The 16,498-nt window shown below is 41.9% G+C and overlaps 1 protein-coding gene across 2 annotated transcripts in view; it reads right to left on the bottom strand.

Moving 5' to 3' along the window:
• VPS53 (VPS53 GARP complex subunit) overlaps window positions 1-16,498 on the bottom strand; it is a 151,594-nt gene that overhangs the window by 76,440 nt on the left and 58,656 nt on the right. For both annotated transcript variants that reach the window (XM_006768080.2, XM_015566769.1), the window contains exons 8-11: window positions 13,099-13,177; window positions 9,864-10,007; window positions 9,256-9,398; window positions 6,513-6,654 (exon numbers count right to left, since the gene is read on the bottom strand). In XM_006768080.2, the coding sequence (XP_006768143.1) occupies window positions 6,513-6,654; window positions 9,256-9,398; window positions 9,864-10,007; window positions 13,099-13,177 (508 nt within the window). The remainder of the gene's footprint in view (window positions 1-6,512; window positions 6,655-9,255; window positions 9,399-9,863; window positions 10,008-13,098; window positions 13,178-16,498) is intronic.

The raw sequence follows: 16,498 nt of genomic DNA, 5'->3' as shown, positions 1-16,498 counted from the left end.
ATCCTTCACTCCCCCCTCTCAGGGTCACTGAACCTGGCTGAGCTGGCGCAGCACATAAGGTGCCCTGGGGCTGAGTATGCCATGGCCAGGCCGGCTCGTCACAGTGACCAGGCTGGCAAGGGAGGGAAGGTAGGGGCAACCAGGCCTGCAGGGGAGGACAGTTAGGGGTGACCAAGCCAGCAGGGGAGGGAAGTTAGGGTGATCAGGACTGCAAGGGAGGGCAGTTAGGAGCAATCGGGCCGGCGGAGGAGCAGTTAGGCGTCGATCAGGCTGGCAGGGGAGTGGTTAGGGGATGATCAGGCTGGCAGGCAGAAGTGGTTAGGGGCCATCAGGCAGGCAGGCAGGCGAGCAATTGGGAACCAGCAGTCCTGGATTGTGAGAGGGATGTCCGACCAGGATCGGGCCTAAACGGGCAGTCGGACATCTCTCGAGGGATGTCAGATTGTAGAGGGTGTAGGCTGGGCTGAGGGACACACACATACCCCGTGCACGAATTTTGTGCACTGGGCCTCTAGTTTTAAAACTAAAATAAGCAGAGAAAGAAATGTATTTAAAAAGTGCAATTTCAATTGTGTAAAATGTATAGAATGACCACACCCAAACTCTCATCTGGTTGATGGGAAAAGAAATGACATGTTCTCTGCCTTTTCATTCTTGCCTATAATTTCCAAATGTTCTCTCTTGACCAGGTGGTACTTTCTTCTCAGAAACAAACAGAAGTTAATTCCCCCCTAGGATGTGATTCGCATGAAGAAAGGTATTCCTTTAGCAGCAAATGAAGCATTTATAAATGTTTCGAAACACTAAAGGGAGCTCCCTGGATAAGGGGATGCTATTTCCTTGCTCTTAGGCAGAACTGCTGAGCCCCTGCCCCTCCTCCTCTCTCACATGCTCCCTAATGCAGGTGTTCGGTTGTCGGAAGACTGAGCTGGAGGCTAAGTCACTCTGTGTGGGTTTTTATAAGTAGCGAACCTTTTGCAAATACTCTTATGCTCAAACAGCATGGTCAAAAATTACACCTACCACTTCTATATTTATAATGTAATTTTTAAAACTGGGCAAATATAAATGTATATTAAAATGACCCCTATGAGCCAAAGGACAATTCTATTTAGAAAGGCAACTATGCAACAGACAAGAAAAGGAGAAATGCAGCTGCATCAAGTGGGAAAATTTTTAATTTAAATTTTTTTTCCAAATTCAGTGTGCCAATTGTAACAACCCAGTCTACTCCGCTTTTATGGAGGCTAAACATAATGTTTATCTTGAATCTAATCATCAAGTCACTAATTATCATCAGGTCCCTAATAATCATCAAGTCACTAGTTAATTCACACCTAGACATTTGCTTTTAATTTCAAGGCTATTACAGACTATTCTGTATCCCTCCTCAAGGGTCAGGAGTTGAGGCAATTAGCAAAAAACAGTGGCAGCTCCCTCCTTCCAGTAACAGTGACAGCACAGGACATTATACTAGTAAACTTGTTAGGGTTAGAACAACACAAACAAAACAAGCCCTGTCCTTAAGGTTTTTTCAGTCTGCATTTCTATCAGATGTCAAAGTCACATCTGTCCAAAAAGAGCAAAAGATGCATTATCACACTCATTTTAGAAGGCGCTCCTCTGTGGCAGGTCCTTCCAGGTGAGCTCCTCACCCCTCAAGCTCATCCTCATTGTTTCACTGTTAATCAATCACGGATGGAGCGGGATGGGCTTGGGAGCATCTCTGGCCAACTGGCTCCTTGGCTGACTTCTTACCTCCTCCATAACTTTCCAAGGAATTCACTAACATTCTATGATATTTGGCATATTAAAGGGTATCAAGATATACTCTGGTTCATTTTGTAGTTTATTCTGATACCCTGAAATAAAATGATGGTCACAAAAGGTTTTTCATACAAAAATCAACGAACAAAAAACCCCACACATATGTCCCGGGAGCAAGGCAGCACGGGGAGGAGGCAGAGAGACCAGGGACGGCAGGTCTTCAGGTGGGGTGCCCACCAGCCAGACTAGGAGTCAGGCCACTTTGCACCCCTGGCTCAGCCCAGGCTGGGCTCCTTCCAGCGCTGTCTGTTGGGAGCGTGGTCAGTGGCCCAACTAATCCACCAGGGTCTCTGCTACAGGGGAAGGTGTCCCCCTACTTGGCCCATGGCAAGGTGATGGCAGGACCAAGCTCAAAGTGAACATTACCTACAGCAAGAAGCACTACCTTCCCATCTTCCCACGGCAGGCTGCGGTGAACTGATTTTCCAAGACCTGGCCTGCCTTGCTGAAGAGCCCATAGGAGTTCTGTTGCCTTTCTAGAGACTAATATTTAAGGGAAAATCCTTGTAGGCTATGGAGCAGTCATTGTCAGGCCCTGGAATGCAGAATAACAACCAGAACAGAGATGATCAAGGGGAAGAGTTTGATTTAAAGAAGTTGAAGGATTTGGAGAAGTCTGTGAAGAAGCTAAACAACTGAGGGGTGAATAAAGAGCTCATAGTTGAGCAGGATTTTCTGGCCAAGGATTTATAACCTGAAACTCTCTGCAAACTTGATAGGAGGGAAAACAACTGAACAACGAGGGGAATTTGTAAATCTATTATGCCAGAAAATTTCAAAAACAGAAGACCAACAAGGAAGAGATGGGTGAAAAAGATTCAAGTGCTCCTAGCTGACCCGGCCCCCCCGCCACAGAGCACAGCATTTGCCAGGACACAGAAGGCTGTAGTTCGGGACCTGGGCCCTGGCAGAGTGGGTGAATGTGGAGAGGCCCTCTCCTCCCTCCATCGGTTAACAGTCAGCCAACGGCCACTTCGACATCCCTATACTGGTTTTCTACAAAAAAGTATTGTCTTCATGAACTTGCACACAGCTCCTGCCAGCTTCTCATGGTCTCTGTGTGTTTACTCTGTTCCGTATCCTCCCCTTGTTTAGAGGGGCTTTCTCTGCCCACGTCACGCTGGCTCTTTTGACCTTTGGAACGTTTCCTAGCACAAGCGAGGCCTGAAATGTCTTGGGACCACCCCAAGCTTACAGGCTATCCCGGTCATCTGATACAACAGGGCCATTTGTTCCTCTGTAACCCTGTAGCTCCCTAAATGTAAAAGCAAAATCACTAGAAAGTCAAGTGTAGCCAAAGAAGGGGAAGAATAGCTGAAAACAGGTACCTGGCTCTAATGTTTTTCAAGCACCCTTTGTTGGGACTTATTTCCTATACAGTTAGCTAAATGACCTTATGCTCTACCAACCCCATCCAGTTGGAACCTCGGAGCTCAGGGGACACTCCCAGCTGGGACCTGTGCCCAATGATTAAACTTCTTTGCCCCCAAACAGATCTCCGTAGGGCTGAGCCCACAGCTGCAGCAGTCTCTGCTTGAAACCAGGCCAAAAGCACGGCTTGGGTAGGGCGGAGAGGAGAGCAAACATGAGGGCATCAAAGTGGTGTGGAAGTCAACCACCTACTTCTCAGGAGAGAGATAGGTTTCTTTCGATGTCATTACTGTTACCCATTTCCTTCTGTGACTTGCATTTTCTTTAAGGGCATTTTCATTTGTTTTGTGGCCTATTTTTTCCATGACACTACAATTGCCTGGGGCGGGGCGGGCTATAAGGAGTCAGTGGACGAAAAAAGGGGACATATGTAATACTTTCAACAATAAAGATTTTTTAAATAAATAAATAAACAAAAAGAAATCAATTTTGAACATGAGTTAACAATCAGAGAAGTGTGTATATATATGTGTATATTACATACATATTTCTATTCTTAAGTATGGAAAGAATGCTTTGTGGTTCAGTTGTATCTTATTTTAATAAAGTCATAAGTAGCAATGAATAGGTAGAGTCTTATGGTCTTGCCTTAAAGCTGAGAGCTGCTGCCTCCACTCTTTAAGCCCCGTGCCTTGAGGGATTAACCCCTGATGCACCTACTCTGAGGCAGGTCTTAGGGGTTGGGGGGAACAGAGGGGATCCCATTGAAGTCCCAGAATTTTAGGACTGGAAGGGTGGGGGCTACAGAAGATAGTAGAGGGGTAAACAAGTGAATGGGATTCCAGGCCCAATCTCTGCTCTTACTCTCCTTCTTCAAATACAGTAGCTCAGTTTTTCTGTATTTATATATACCGTAAGCTATGTGGTCTCAGGTAAGTTTCAAATGAGTATAGCACTTACCTCCTATAGTTGATGAAGTAAAGTGAGTGACTTTAGGAAAATACACCTAGAACAGTGTGGGACACACAGTGGATGTTCAAAATAAGTTAGCTATTATTCTGTGTGGATTCCACATTAGAGTTTGTTAGAGAAAAAGTTTGGAAGTCTGTTTTGGACCATTTCCCTCATTAAAAAAAAACCTGAAAAATAACTTTCTTAAAGTATGTAAATGCAAAAAATATGTTTTAAAAATATGTAAATCCATTTGTATAAGAAAAATTCAAGCAAAATACCAGAGTAGAACAAAAAAAAATTCTTTGCTTCTCCACCTACTCTCACTCCAACTTCCTTCCCCAGAGACATCCACTGTTATCATTTCCAGACCTTTTTCTTATACCCTTACATACATAAACATGTTTTTTGTTTTTTACATAAATGGCATTATACCATATGCATTGGCCTGAAAACTTACATTTTTCACTTAGCCAAAACTGAGAAGTGTCTTTTTTTCCTGTGATTGCACATCTAGATCTATCTCCCATTCTACCACTTTTTAACTGCTGTACGCTACTCCATAGGATGGGTAGGGCAGAGAGGCGAGCCATTCTTTATTTAACCATTCTTTAAGGATAAACATTACAAAAATCTCCATTATATTTTTGTTGGTTTGTTGTTGTTTTTTGCTTTTAAGGTTGCAGTTCACCTTTTTCTTGGTATGGATTTTTCTTTATAGACTTCACAGCTAGATGTGAAATTGTTGCCTCATAGTGCATGCACATTTAAATTTTCTTTTCTTTTTAGAGGAAGGGAGAGGGAGAGAGAGAGAAACATCAATGATGAAAGAGAATCATTGATCGGCTGCCTCCTGCACACCCCACTCTGGGGATTAAGCCTACAACCCAGGCATATGCCCTGACGGGGACTCAAACCATGATCTCCTGGTTCATAGATCAACACTCAACCACTGAGCCACTCCAGCTGGGCATGCACATTTAAGTTTTTTGGATACATAATGAAAATTTGCTCTCTAAAAAGGCGGTATCAATTTGTATACTAGTACTAAAATCCTTCCTTGTTATTCTTATAATATTTTTTGCCAACCTGAAGTATGGAAATTAATACCTTGTATTTTTTCACATATTAGCCAACTGTTATTTCTTCAATGAATTTCTGCTTGACTCTGTAGTCCTTTTTCTTGGGTTATCTTTTTCTTATCAACTTGTAAGAATTCTTTATGTATGCTGGATATTAATCATTTGTCTTATATAGCTTAAACTGTTTTTTTTCCTAGTTTGTGGTGTGTCCCTTGATTACGTCTGTGGTCTCTTTTTCCACACAGAATTTCACTCTTTTTCTGTTGTCAAATGTTTCAGTCCTTTTCTTTATGGCTTCTGGGTTTTATGTCTTGTTTAGTCCCCCTAGTACACTGTTATTAAAGGAGAGTCTATTCTTTTCAATTAACTGAGAAGGCAATACACTGAGTTACAGCAGAGTCAAAACTGGACCACAAGTCTCTCTTGGTTGCTGATCCAAGGATTTTCCTCCCCAATCACATCGCTTCTCTGTTGTTACCAGCAGTTTCGTGTGTGTGTGTGTTTTTAAATCCAGTTTTAAAGGAAACTCAAGAGCAGTAACTCTCTCAACTTTGATTTCTTCCTCCCTCCCTCCTCATTCCTGTCTGCCTGCACAAGGTCTGTGTGCTCTTTGCATGACTAGGAAGCAGAGATGAGTCAGCCATGATTCCTGCACTCAGGGAGCTCAAGTCCCTGTGTGTGTAATGCTGTAAACAGGAACTACCATAAAACATAATAATTTTGTTTCCCCATGGATGGGAAATCTGAAGAAAGTATATTATGTGTTAGCAGGGAACTGGGTTTCCAAAAAAGAGGTTTTCAGAGAGACACTTTGGGCCTGGTCTTGCTTACATGGAGAGTAGGTGATTTGAACCACCAGAGTCCAGCTTTCCAGGGGAGGACAGCCCCCTGGCCTGTGTCCTTTGTGTTTCATCTTTTGGAATCTCTCTGACCTGCAAGTCTGTACACGTGGCTTTGACGTTTAAAGAGACACCTTGACCTGGTTTGCTCACCAGAGACATTAAGAAGCCAAACCTTGTAGTAAAAACATATCCTAATTATAATAAAATTCAATAGTTAATAAAGTAATAAGGTATTTGTGACTAACTGAGGTCTCTGTGACTCACAAAATTGTGTCTGTAAAATGGGCCCATGCTTACTTAGATAAAATGACAGGCCATTCTAGAAACATGGACTACTGTATAAGGGACAAACGAACCACCATGCCATGAAAGACTGGAATAAAGCCCAGCCACCCAACCCACGGCTCTCATGCTCCAACCTTCCTCAGGGAGTTCTTACCAGGGCACCGTCTGTCAGAGTGCAGCCAGAGAAGCGTTTTGCAAGAAATCCCTCAAAGTTCGTTGTTCTCTGAATAGCAAAAAGAAGCAATTTCACTTCAATTTCCTTAGCTCTGGTCCGCATAATCTTGGCAAGTTCTGTCCTTCAAAATAAAGAGATAAGAATATTGTCAAACAAACGGATCGTTCAAGATAAGACAAAGTAAATGCTTTTTTAATATTTTTTAATTTTTAAAAAATTTATTGATTTGGGAGAGAGAGAGACTGAGATTGATTTATTTTTTGACTTATTTATACATTCACTGGTTGCTTCCTGTATGTGCCCTGACTAGGGATAGAACATGTAACCTTGGAGTACGGAGACAATCCCTTAACCAACTGAGCTATCCATCCAGGGCACAGAGTAAATGGTTTTAGCTTATAACAGAATAATTTAAAATCCTTGGTTATCATTTATTTGGCTGGATATTCAAATGCATCTACATAAAAGTCTAATATGCAACCAGTCCCCTCAGGAGTTCGATCAAGAGACCAGGAGTTCATCACTCACTATGATGTGCACTGACCACCAGGGCGTGGTGTGGAACGAAGGAAGGCCCCAGCCAGCAAGCAGCAGGCAGCCGGGGAAGGCCGGCCCTGATCACTGGCCAGGCCTAGGGACCATACCCATGCATGATTTTCGTGCACCGGGCCTCCAGTTCTATAAGAATTTTAAGGTGAAATAATACACCAGTCAAAAATAAAAATCAAGGCCGAACCGGTTTGGCTCAGTGGATAGAGCGTCGGCTTGTGGACTGAGGGGTCCCAGGTTCGATTCCGGTCAAGGGCATGTGCCTGGGTTGTAGGCACATCCCCAGTAGGAGATGTGCAGGAGGCAGCTGATCGATGTTTCTCTCTCATCGATGTTTCTAACTTTCTATCTCTCTCCCTTCCTCTCTGTAAAAAATTAATAAAATATTTTAAAAAAAAAGACAACTGTCTTAAAAAAAAAAAATCAAGGATTATGGACACCAATTTGTTTACATTGTTACTACTATTTTTAAATGTTTAAACCTTTTAATACTTTGTTAATTATATATATGAAACAGTATTTTATAAAAAATGCATATTTTCTATGTAATTTCACAAGTCATTAATTACTGAATTACAAAGCCCTCCATCTTCCAAAGAAATAACCTTCTCCTCGAACAGAGAGCAATACCCTGGAAACACAGGTGAGAGACCAGACCCTCCATGTGAAAAGTGACAGGTATGTGTTTAGGTGGTTCCTGCCTGTCTATGTGCCTCTCATGTGTTCTGTTTCAGAATGTAAGCTGTCCGGGAGCAGTGACATAAGAGTTCTGAACTGAGCTATGATCATCACCCCCCGACAAATAAATGATAAAATCAAACAAGGTTTATCTGAGAATTATCTGTAGGATTTTGAAACAGTGAGAGCTTAGTAGAAACACTGCCAGTAGCCTCACAATGGCAGGTTTGGTGTAGTATATACTTCCAGTCTCCTGCAGACTTCATTTTTCAGAGTTAGCTTGCAAGTCACTGAATTACTTACCAGTTTCTCGAAGAATTCATCTTTCTTTGCTAATCAGGACTTAGGAAGTGACAACTACAACTGACCCTGACTCAATACTAAATCTATTATAGCAAATGTGTTTCTTAAAACAACAGCCACAAAGAATGTACAACATGAAGAGTAAACCCTAATGTAAACTATGGAGTCAGGATGATAACACTGTGTCAGTGTAAGTTCATTGATTGCAACTAGTGCACCACTCTGGTGGGGGAATGTTGATAATGACGGAGGCAATATATGTGTGGGGCAAGGGTATATGGGAAATCTCTGTATCTTCCTGTCACTATTATATTAAAAAACCCAAACCACAAAACCAACAGCCAGTTTTCCTTAAAACATATCCCGCACCACAATGTGCTTAAAGCTTGCAACTTGATTATAGTCTCTGTGATTTTAAGACAAATGACTATAATGAATTACTCTAAGGTGGCTGAGTTATGGTTAGATGTAAAAAATTTTTATTATCCCGTAATTAATGTAATTGTGAACTATTAAAAAGAAATATAAAACTAATAAAACTCAGTTACCACCACTGCTATGGTACAGTTGCAAGTAAAAACTAAAATATTTTCACTCTAGGTTTAGCTTTGTCATGGATATACTGATCAAACCTTCTTGAATATAAAGGACTATGTGGTCCTGGGTTACACTCACGGACACAGAAGACAGGTCTTTGAAATGCTTAGAACACTCAGATGCCAATATTATTAACTACCCGAAGATTATAAATACTGTAGAGTGGGAAATTTGTTCAACAAATATTTTCTGATGGTTTACTACGTCACTGGAGTAGGTACTACCCCTGTCCCTGTGGAACTAGCTGTCTATCAAGTTAGAAAAGCAAAATGATAATGGGTATATACAACTGCACACTGATATATGTGCTACAGACATGGAGGAAAATGTGGGCAATGAATCACTACAGGTAGATTTGGTTGATGAATCTTGAGTTGGTGAAGCCAAGAAGACAGGCTGTTCAGGCATGGGCTAGGCCAAAGGAAGTCCTGGAGCGAAGACGGAAGCAGAGAGGGGGGCGATAATTGGATAGGAGGGTGCCATCAATCATTTGGCGGGGTCAGGAAGTGATTCCAATCCACAAGACAACATGGATCCGCTAAAGACAGGAGGATTGATTTCAATTAACACCAAAACCAGCAGAGTGGGAATCTACCTTGTGACGTGGCAAAACTCTACTGCAATCCTCTCGGTCATGTACCACTCACGTGGAAACATTCGGCCGAATTTCTCCTCATAGTCCACAAGCTGGCGTTTTATCCAGGCATAGCGTCTGTCGATTTTGTCCAGCCAGGCGACCTTAGAAAATCAGGGAACAAAGTCCACCCCAGTATTAGACGTAGTATTGACAGTTTAAGGAAAGCAAAAACACGGAACCAAGAAAAACACAGCCAAACTCTACTTTTCATGGTTAAAGAATCGAGGCTACGATTTTACTTGATCCAGAGATTTTTACCCTGAGGTCCATGAGTAGGCTTCAGAGGTCTATAAATTTTCTGAAACTGTATGCAAAGTTTTAGGCATAAGTGCCTTTTGCTGGAGAGAAGATCTGTAGCATTCATTAATTTCTCCAAAGGGCCAGTGACCCCAAAATGGTTAAGAACCACTGAACTATACAGTTAGTCCCTAGCATTCATGGTTCAATAACCAACTCTTTAAGACAGTAATAATAATAATAATAAAGTATAAATCAGGAGGCTTGAGAGCATTCAATTTTCAATACAATTCAAATGTCACATCTAATCTCCTTTGGTCAATACTTACATCTTGGTTTTCTTGAAAAAGGACTAGATACTCTGACAGATGCTGTTTAATAAACTTTTTAATGATTTCCTGTTTGATTCGGGGGTCCAAAATATTAGCAATCAGACATGCATCGCGAAGGACATTGCTGGGTCCTCCTGGCCTCTGTTAAAACAAACATACACCAATTCAGAAGCCAGAAACCACCTTTGAATCTCCTGGCCTCTGACAGCTGCTACTTCTCGCTCCTCTCTTGAAGCTCTTACTGCTCCCACTCCCCGGACTCATTCTTCTGCTGTGGATGGATATTTTAGCTACTTGCTCCTCGATGAAAGAATCATTAAGCTAGAGTGCAGTAGCCAATATAAAACCTACTCTGTCAACCAGCAATGAGACATTTTGAAAAACATGGCCTGTAATGATCACAGGAAACTTTGTTTTCCCAACACCAAAACTGAAACCGCCTATGGAAGAGCCCAGAAGGCAGGTGACCACAGTCTCACTCCACCTGTGCCACTTTCCCTAATTCCAACCTTAGAATCCTATTCTTTTTTTGACTGTGTCTCAGAACTATGATGCACTTGCAACAAAATTATTATTGTAATGTAAGTACTTTTATTTTTTTTAAATATATTTTATTGATTTTTTACAGAGAGGAAGGGAGAGAGATAGAGAGTTAGAAACATCGATAAGAGAGAAACATCGATCAGCCGCCTCCTGCACATCTCCCACCGGGGATGTGCCCGCAACCCAGGTACATGCCCTTGACCGGAATCAAACCTGGGACCTTTCAGTCCGCAGGCCGACGCTCTATCCACTGAGCCAAACCGGTATTGGCATGTAAGTACTTTTATTAGCTTTCAAAAATACATTTAATTACTGTTATTTTTTTTAAGGAGGTAGGAAGGGAATGTCATGAAGTAATCTTTCATTACAGAGCAGTAGTTTGGTTATTCTGACAAAAAGAATGACATATTTTCTCTTACTAGTATTCTTTCACAAAAAGGATCTTTAAGAGTTTAATGGCCTCCATAAAAATGTTTCCTTGCTTCAGCTATGACATGGAGAGAGGTAAGATTCCTATTCTTAAGGCGCTATATTTCTGCCAAACAATACAGCGGCATTTAAAACCTAAAAGCAAGTTCCATCAGATTTGTTTTACAGATACTCAACCACTCAGACATGTAGCCAAGGTAAAATATTATACTATCAGCCCTTTGACCTAAAAAGAACAATAGAAGGACATGGAGGGGCTGTATCTACACATCACAATGGAAGACCTGTGTCATTTGGAAAGGCCTTTGTCATTACCACCGAAGGCAATTCAATCTCGATGCACCTTTCTTTATGGTGCCTCACTGCATGAACGTGGCTGGCTGCATGGACCATAGTAAACAGAACACCTGGATCTACGCTTGGCTTGGCTACGTAGCCATGCAGCTTTGGCAGTTACTGAACCTCATCTGAAAAATAATGGACTTTAACAAGGTGAATAAGTAAGGTTCTTCCAAATCTTTGTGTTTTGTTTTATTTTTGTCAGTTCTGTCCAATTTACCCACCTGCACTGAAATTTATGTTTCGTAAGTGTTACCTAAGCTGCCTCGGAGCTCAGTTGTTAAAATGCTGACTAGCCCCACACTGAGTGGCTGTTATGTCATCCTCTGCTCAACTCCTGCTTGTGGGTAAAGCGTTTGATCTAATAGAGAAGTCATGGAAGCCAAACCCTGAGCTCATGGGTTCAGATTTTTTCATTTCAAAAGGACTTCATAGGTTACTTTGGATAATTAAAAAATATATATATCGTGAGTTCCATTTGTGAAATAGAAGTAACAGCACAAGGTCTTTTAAAAAAGCAACAACCATTAAAAAGGACAAAAGAAAACTAAAAAAAAACCCCTCTGTTACCCAGTCAGAGAAAAGGGAAGCAAGTTGTTAAAGAAAACCATTTTAACTTCCTCTGCCTGGTGGGATCTGGGATAAAGAGATACTATAGGTCACAGTTACTTTCTCCTAAGTAACCAAGCTGGGCTCCATCCACATCTTTCAAAAACTTCCTGAAACTGGGATGAACAGCAGACCCGACACTAACAAGAGTCTAGTGCTTATAATCTGTGAATTCCTTACAATCTCTATTCACAGAATGGCTTTCCAATATCCCTTTCCCAGAGTTACATCAAATGAATCAGGATACTCAGTCCTCAAAGGAACAAGCTTTACAAATAAAATCTGTGATCACCAAAAGACAGGCACAATATGGACAGACATTAAAATTAGGAGCAGGTTTCCTATAGAAAGTAGCAATCTACAAAGCTGGGGCAGCTACCCCCACCTACTTCTTAAGTTTCTTTTATGGAGCACACAAAAAAAATGATTAAGATATTTCCAGTTATTGAATTATAACACAAATTCAGAAAATGTTCCTTGGCTCAGTAAATAAAAATATATCTACCATCTCCGCCCACCATGGGCAGTGAGGAATGCTGCCTGCCCGGGTGTACTTTGGCTCATATCTGCATTGAACAATTCTTTCTTTTGAAACAGCTCAAATAATAGAGGAAGAATAAAAGCTTCTAAATGCCCTTCCCTCCCTGACACATGCAAAGCATTAAGATCATGTCTGCTACAGTTTAAAGGTAGAGCTAAAGGCAGTTCACCAAGCACAATGCCAGCCAACTGAGGCAAAGTCTGTTACATGAGAAGTGTAACCCATAGCTCACAAGCTCAATACTGCGGGCTACCCAGACACAACACGGACAGCTATGCCACCAGCGAGAACGAAAGGGATTAATGCCAAAGAACAGGATTCTGATCGTTAAAAACGAGTCTCCGAACTGTGTCACTCCAAGTTACATAAGTCTGTGGACTGCCCTCCCAGTTGTCTTTTCACCAAACTGAAACCAATAAGTTATGTAACAATCCTAAAAAACGCTGCGGCTTGAAGATTTAAAAAAAAAACAACACATGAGAAAAAAGGAATTTACTGGGCAGACAAGACATTAGGTTTGACACACATTAAACCAAAACAAATCCTCACGCCTCACATTTTGATGCTGAAAGAACATAAATGAGGAATCAACATCGCTTTGGGATATTTGAAATCAAGAATGGTCTCATTATCCTGAACGTTTGGCAAATAGACTGATGGCTGCCAGCAAAGACTTTTGGGATGATAAATGGGAATAGTAACTGTAGTGAGTGTGAATTAGGTAAGAATGGTGGTAATATTAAAGACTGGAGAGAACATGCAAAACTATACCTTGGTACCCTGGGAAGGAAATGCTTCTTCAAAATCAGCCAGGATTTGCTGTCCTAACTCAGTCTGGGCAGCCTTCACTCTAGAGAAAATAAAACATATCATTGTCTGGAAATTTTCAAATATTCATAATTATACAAAGATCTACAGAAGTCAGAACTAGTGGAGTCTTTAGAAACAGGAAGGGGGAAGGTGGCTAGATGAGAGGTCACACACTAGTTAGTAGCAGGTTTATGACCAGGATCCAGATTTATCCGATTTAATCACAACATGGGTTTTCTATATCCTTAGATTTTCTATATCCAAGTTCTTCTAGGTCAGTGGTTCTCAACCTGTGGGTCGCGACCTCTTTGGGGGTCGAATGGCCCTTTCACAGGGGTCACCTAAGACAATCGGAAAACACATATATAATTACATATTGTTTTTGTGATTAATCACTATGCTTTAATTATGTTCAATTTGTAACAATGAAATTGGGGGTCACCACAACATGAGGAACTGTATTAAAGGGTCATGGCATTAGGAAGGTTGAGAACCACTGTTCTAGGCCATGCCTCGCCTGTCATGAGGTAGTAGTTATACCATAGGAAAATGCTATCTAATAAGGCCCAAATCAGATATAAATCCATTTTGAATTACCACTATAACTGCTCACCTACTCCTTGGAGTAAAGAATGGGAGGAGAGCGCCATACTATTTCAGAGTTGTTGTTTTTACCAACCAAGAAACCAAGATCAGGTTTATAAGTTTTAACAAATGAATAAAAAGAATGTTTTTTAGAGCAGAAATAATAAAGACTGAAATGATAAAGATGAACTGCTAATTGAGAGTGAAGGCCATTGAATCAAGATTTACGTTCGCTCAGAAGATTGTGAATATCAGAACTGAGTGAGTTAAAAATGGAGGGTCAGTACTTGACACAGTGGATTGCATGTACATTAGGAGCACAACAAGCATTTTTCAGCTTAAATGAAAGGAGAAAGCAGTGCAGCTGGGATGAGAAAGAAAGTTCGTGTCATCATGGTTCCCTGCACTGCTCATGTCCTCCACCAGCAGCCGGCCATGCGCCCGCCAGCCATGCCCCCGCCGGCCTCGGGAGCTGGGGTGGAGCAAGGCTAGGAGGCAGCTGCTAAACTGCCCTGAGCCCGAGGCAAATATTTTATCTTTGTTAAAAGCACCATAAAATAGTGTTCTTCCTTTCTTGGTCTCCACCCTGCTACTTTGGAATTAACTTTATGAAGTTTCTAGAAATAGTGAATAGCTCAAAACCACAATTTCTCTGGCTACTAGGCAGTGCCTAGCAACCTACTGAGATTTTTTTTTTTAATGAGGGGATAGGCAGGACCCAAAACAGTCTGATTTTTCTGTGGCATAGTCATAATTATGCTTTTATTTTAAATACTTACAGGATTTTTCCATGTTATCTTCAAAACCACTCTGATAGGTGGGTTTGCAGCCTTTTCAGTTAGTTTTCAAGGGGGCTAGAAATGACTGAGATAAGGCTATTCCTCACATCGCTCCCCAAATCAGAAACAAGGCCATCCATCCAGAATTGCCCAAAGTCAATGGGAAATATTTCTGACAGGAAAGAGAACCAGCTTTTGTAAACCTGCACCTTGGAGGTCTTGTGACTCCGCGTAATGGGCTAGGCAGACAGACTCCCCTGGTGCCAGGTCACAAGACTGAGCTTCCAGAGTCTCAGGCCCCTCTTCCTACTCTCCTCTTGGCAATATACCGAGAGCACTATTCCCTCCTGAACCACAGGGACCATTCCTGAGGGGGCACTCTGCCCATATTCTCAGGGCTCCTGAGCATCTCAGTGATACCGATGGGCCCAGCTCTGCCTCTGTCACCCCATCATCCCTTAACTCCATCTTCTTACTGGATTTAAAACTGGGATTGTCCGAAAAGACAACCAGAGGCTTGGTGCTTCCAGAGTACAGAAGAGAGGCGAAGTATTGGACTGTGATCTGTAGATGCCCTCGTCATCTTCAATCCATTTTTGGTCACCTCTTGAGATAGCCTAGACCAGCCGTGGGCAAACTACGGCCCGTGGGCCGGATTCGGCCTGTTTGAAATGAATAAAACTATTGGGAAAAAAAAGACCGTACCCTTTTATGTAATGATGTTTACTTTGAATTTATATTAGTTCACACAAACACTCCATCCATGCTTTTGTTCCGGCCCTCCGGTCCAGTTTAAGAACCCATTGTGGCCCTCGAGTCAAAAAGTTTGCCCACCCGTGGCCTAGACTCAGCTTGCCACTAGTGCGCCAGGCATAATCATAAGGAAGCCATTTCCCCTACACAGGCTACAGCTAAGAACAGTTGTGAAGTAAGAGGGTGGGGATGGAGGCCTGTACCAGATGCCTTTCAGCGTCCTCTCTAGTACTGATTCTTCCACAACACCCCTCTTGCAGCACTAGCTGCCGACGGCAGCCATGTTTACAGGAGACTACAAGTCAGATGCATAATTAACGTTGGAGCGGAAGAATAAGCTTCCGCACATAAAGGTTTCCTAGCATAGTTTTCGAAGTGTCTTATCAGTGATTCCAATGAAAGAGCAACCATTTCCTTTATTGACATTAATGATGGTGTCTGTAAACCCAAACCACGATTCCATGGAACATCAGGGCGAGATGTGAACAGCAGCCTTTACAATCAGTGGCCTAAACAGGATCCCAGGGGGGGAAAAATCACTTGAAAGAATCTATCTTCAACTTGACTCCTTTATTTATATTCCTTCCTCTTTTAACAGTGAAAAGTAAATGCCTATGTAAAGAGAGGGAACCACTGAGACTCTGTTAGCAGAGCACATAGGAGGGGTGAGCTACCAAGATTTCCTATTCACTCTTATGAAAACCAATCTACAACTGATAGAGAACAGGGCAGTAAACAGTAATTCCTCCTGGCATCCAAGTAAGTTCTGCCTGGTTGAGTGTTGATCACTCTTAGGAAATAAAAGATTCACTGTATTGCCTAGAAAGAAAGGTCAACCAACTGGCTCCTAGCATCCTCCAGGTCACGTGACTATGGGTTGTTTAAAGGTGCCCTTTCCTAAATGTGTTATCAGTTGTCATAAAGGGTGGAAGCAAAGGGGCAGCAAATTAGGAAAATTAGTTAGACATCTGTAGATAAGGTAACCCTGTTGCTTCCATTATCTTGTGAATGATGGTCCCAAGGAAAATACAAAGGTTCACAATAAACTGACCTCCCAAATACTTGGTGTGTCCTGGACAGAATGGTTAATTAGCCACATTAGACTGAGCTGCTCTATTTCCAAACAGAGAGACTCTACAATCTCAACCCAGAATCTTAGAGTGACTCAGTTGGATGCTTTTGAGGACATCAAGTACAACCCCTAAACTTTTGAAACCCTTACACTTTTGAAACCCTTACTCTTT

This window comes from Myotis davidii, unplaced genomic scaffold (genome assembly GCF_000327345.1).
Source record: "Myotis davidii unplaced genomic scaffold, ASM32734v1 scaffold363, whole genome shotgun sequence".
In the NCBI taxonomy this organism is placed as follows: Eukaryota; Metazoa; Chordata; class Mammalia; order Chiroptera; family Vespertilionidae; genus Myotis; species Myotis davidii.
This window is presented reverse-complemented; position numbering and strand designations above follow the sequence as displayed.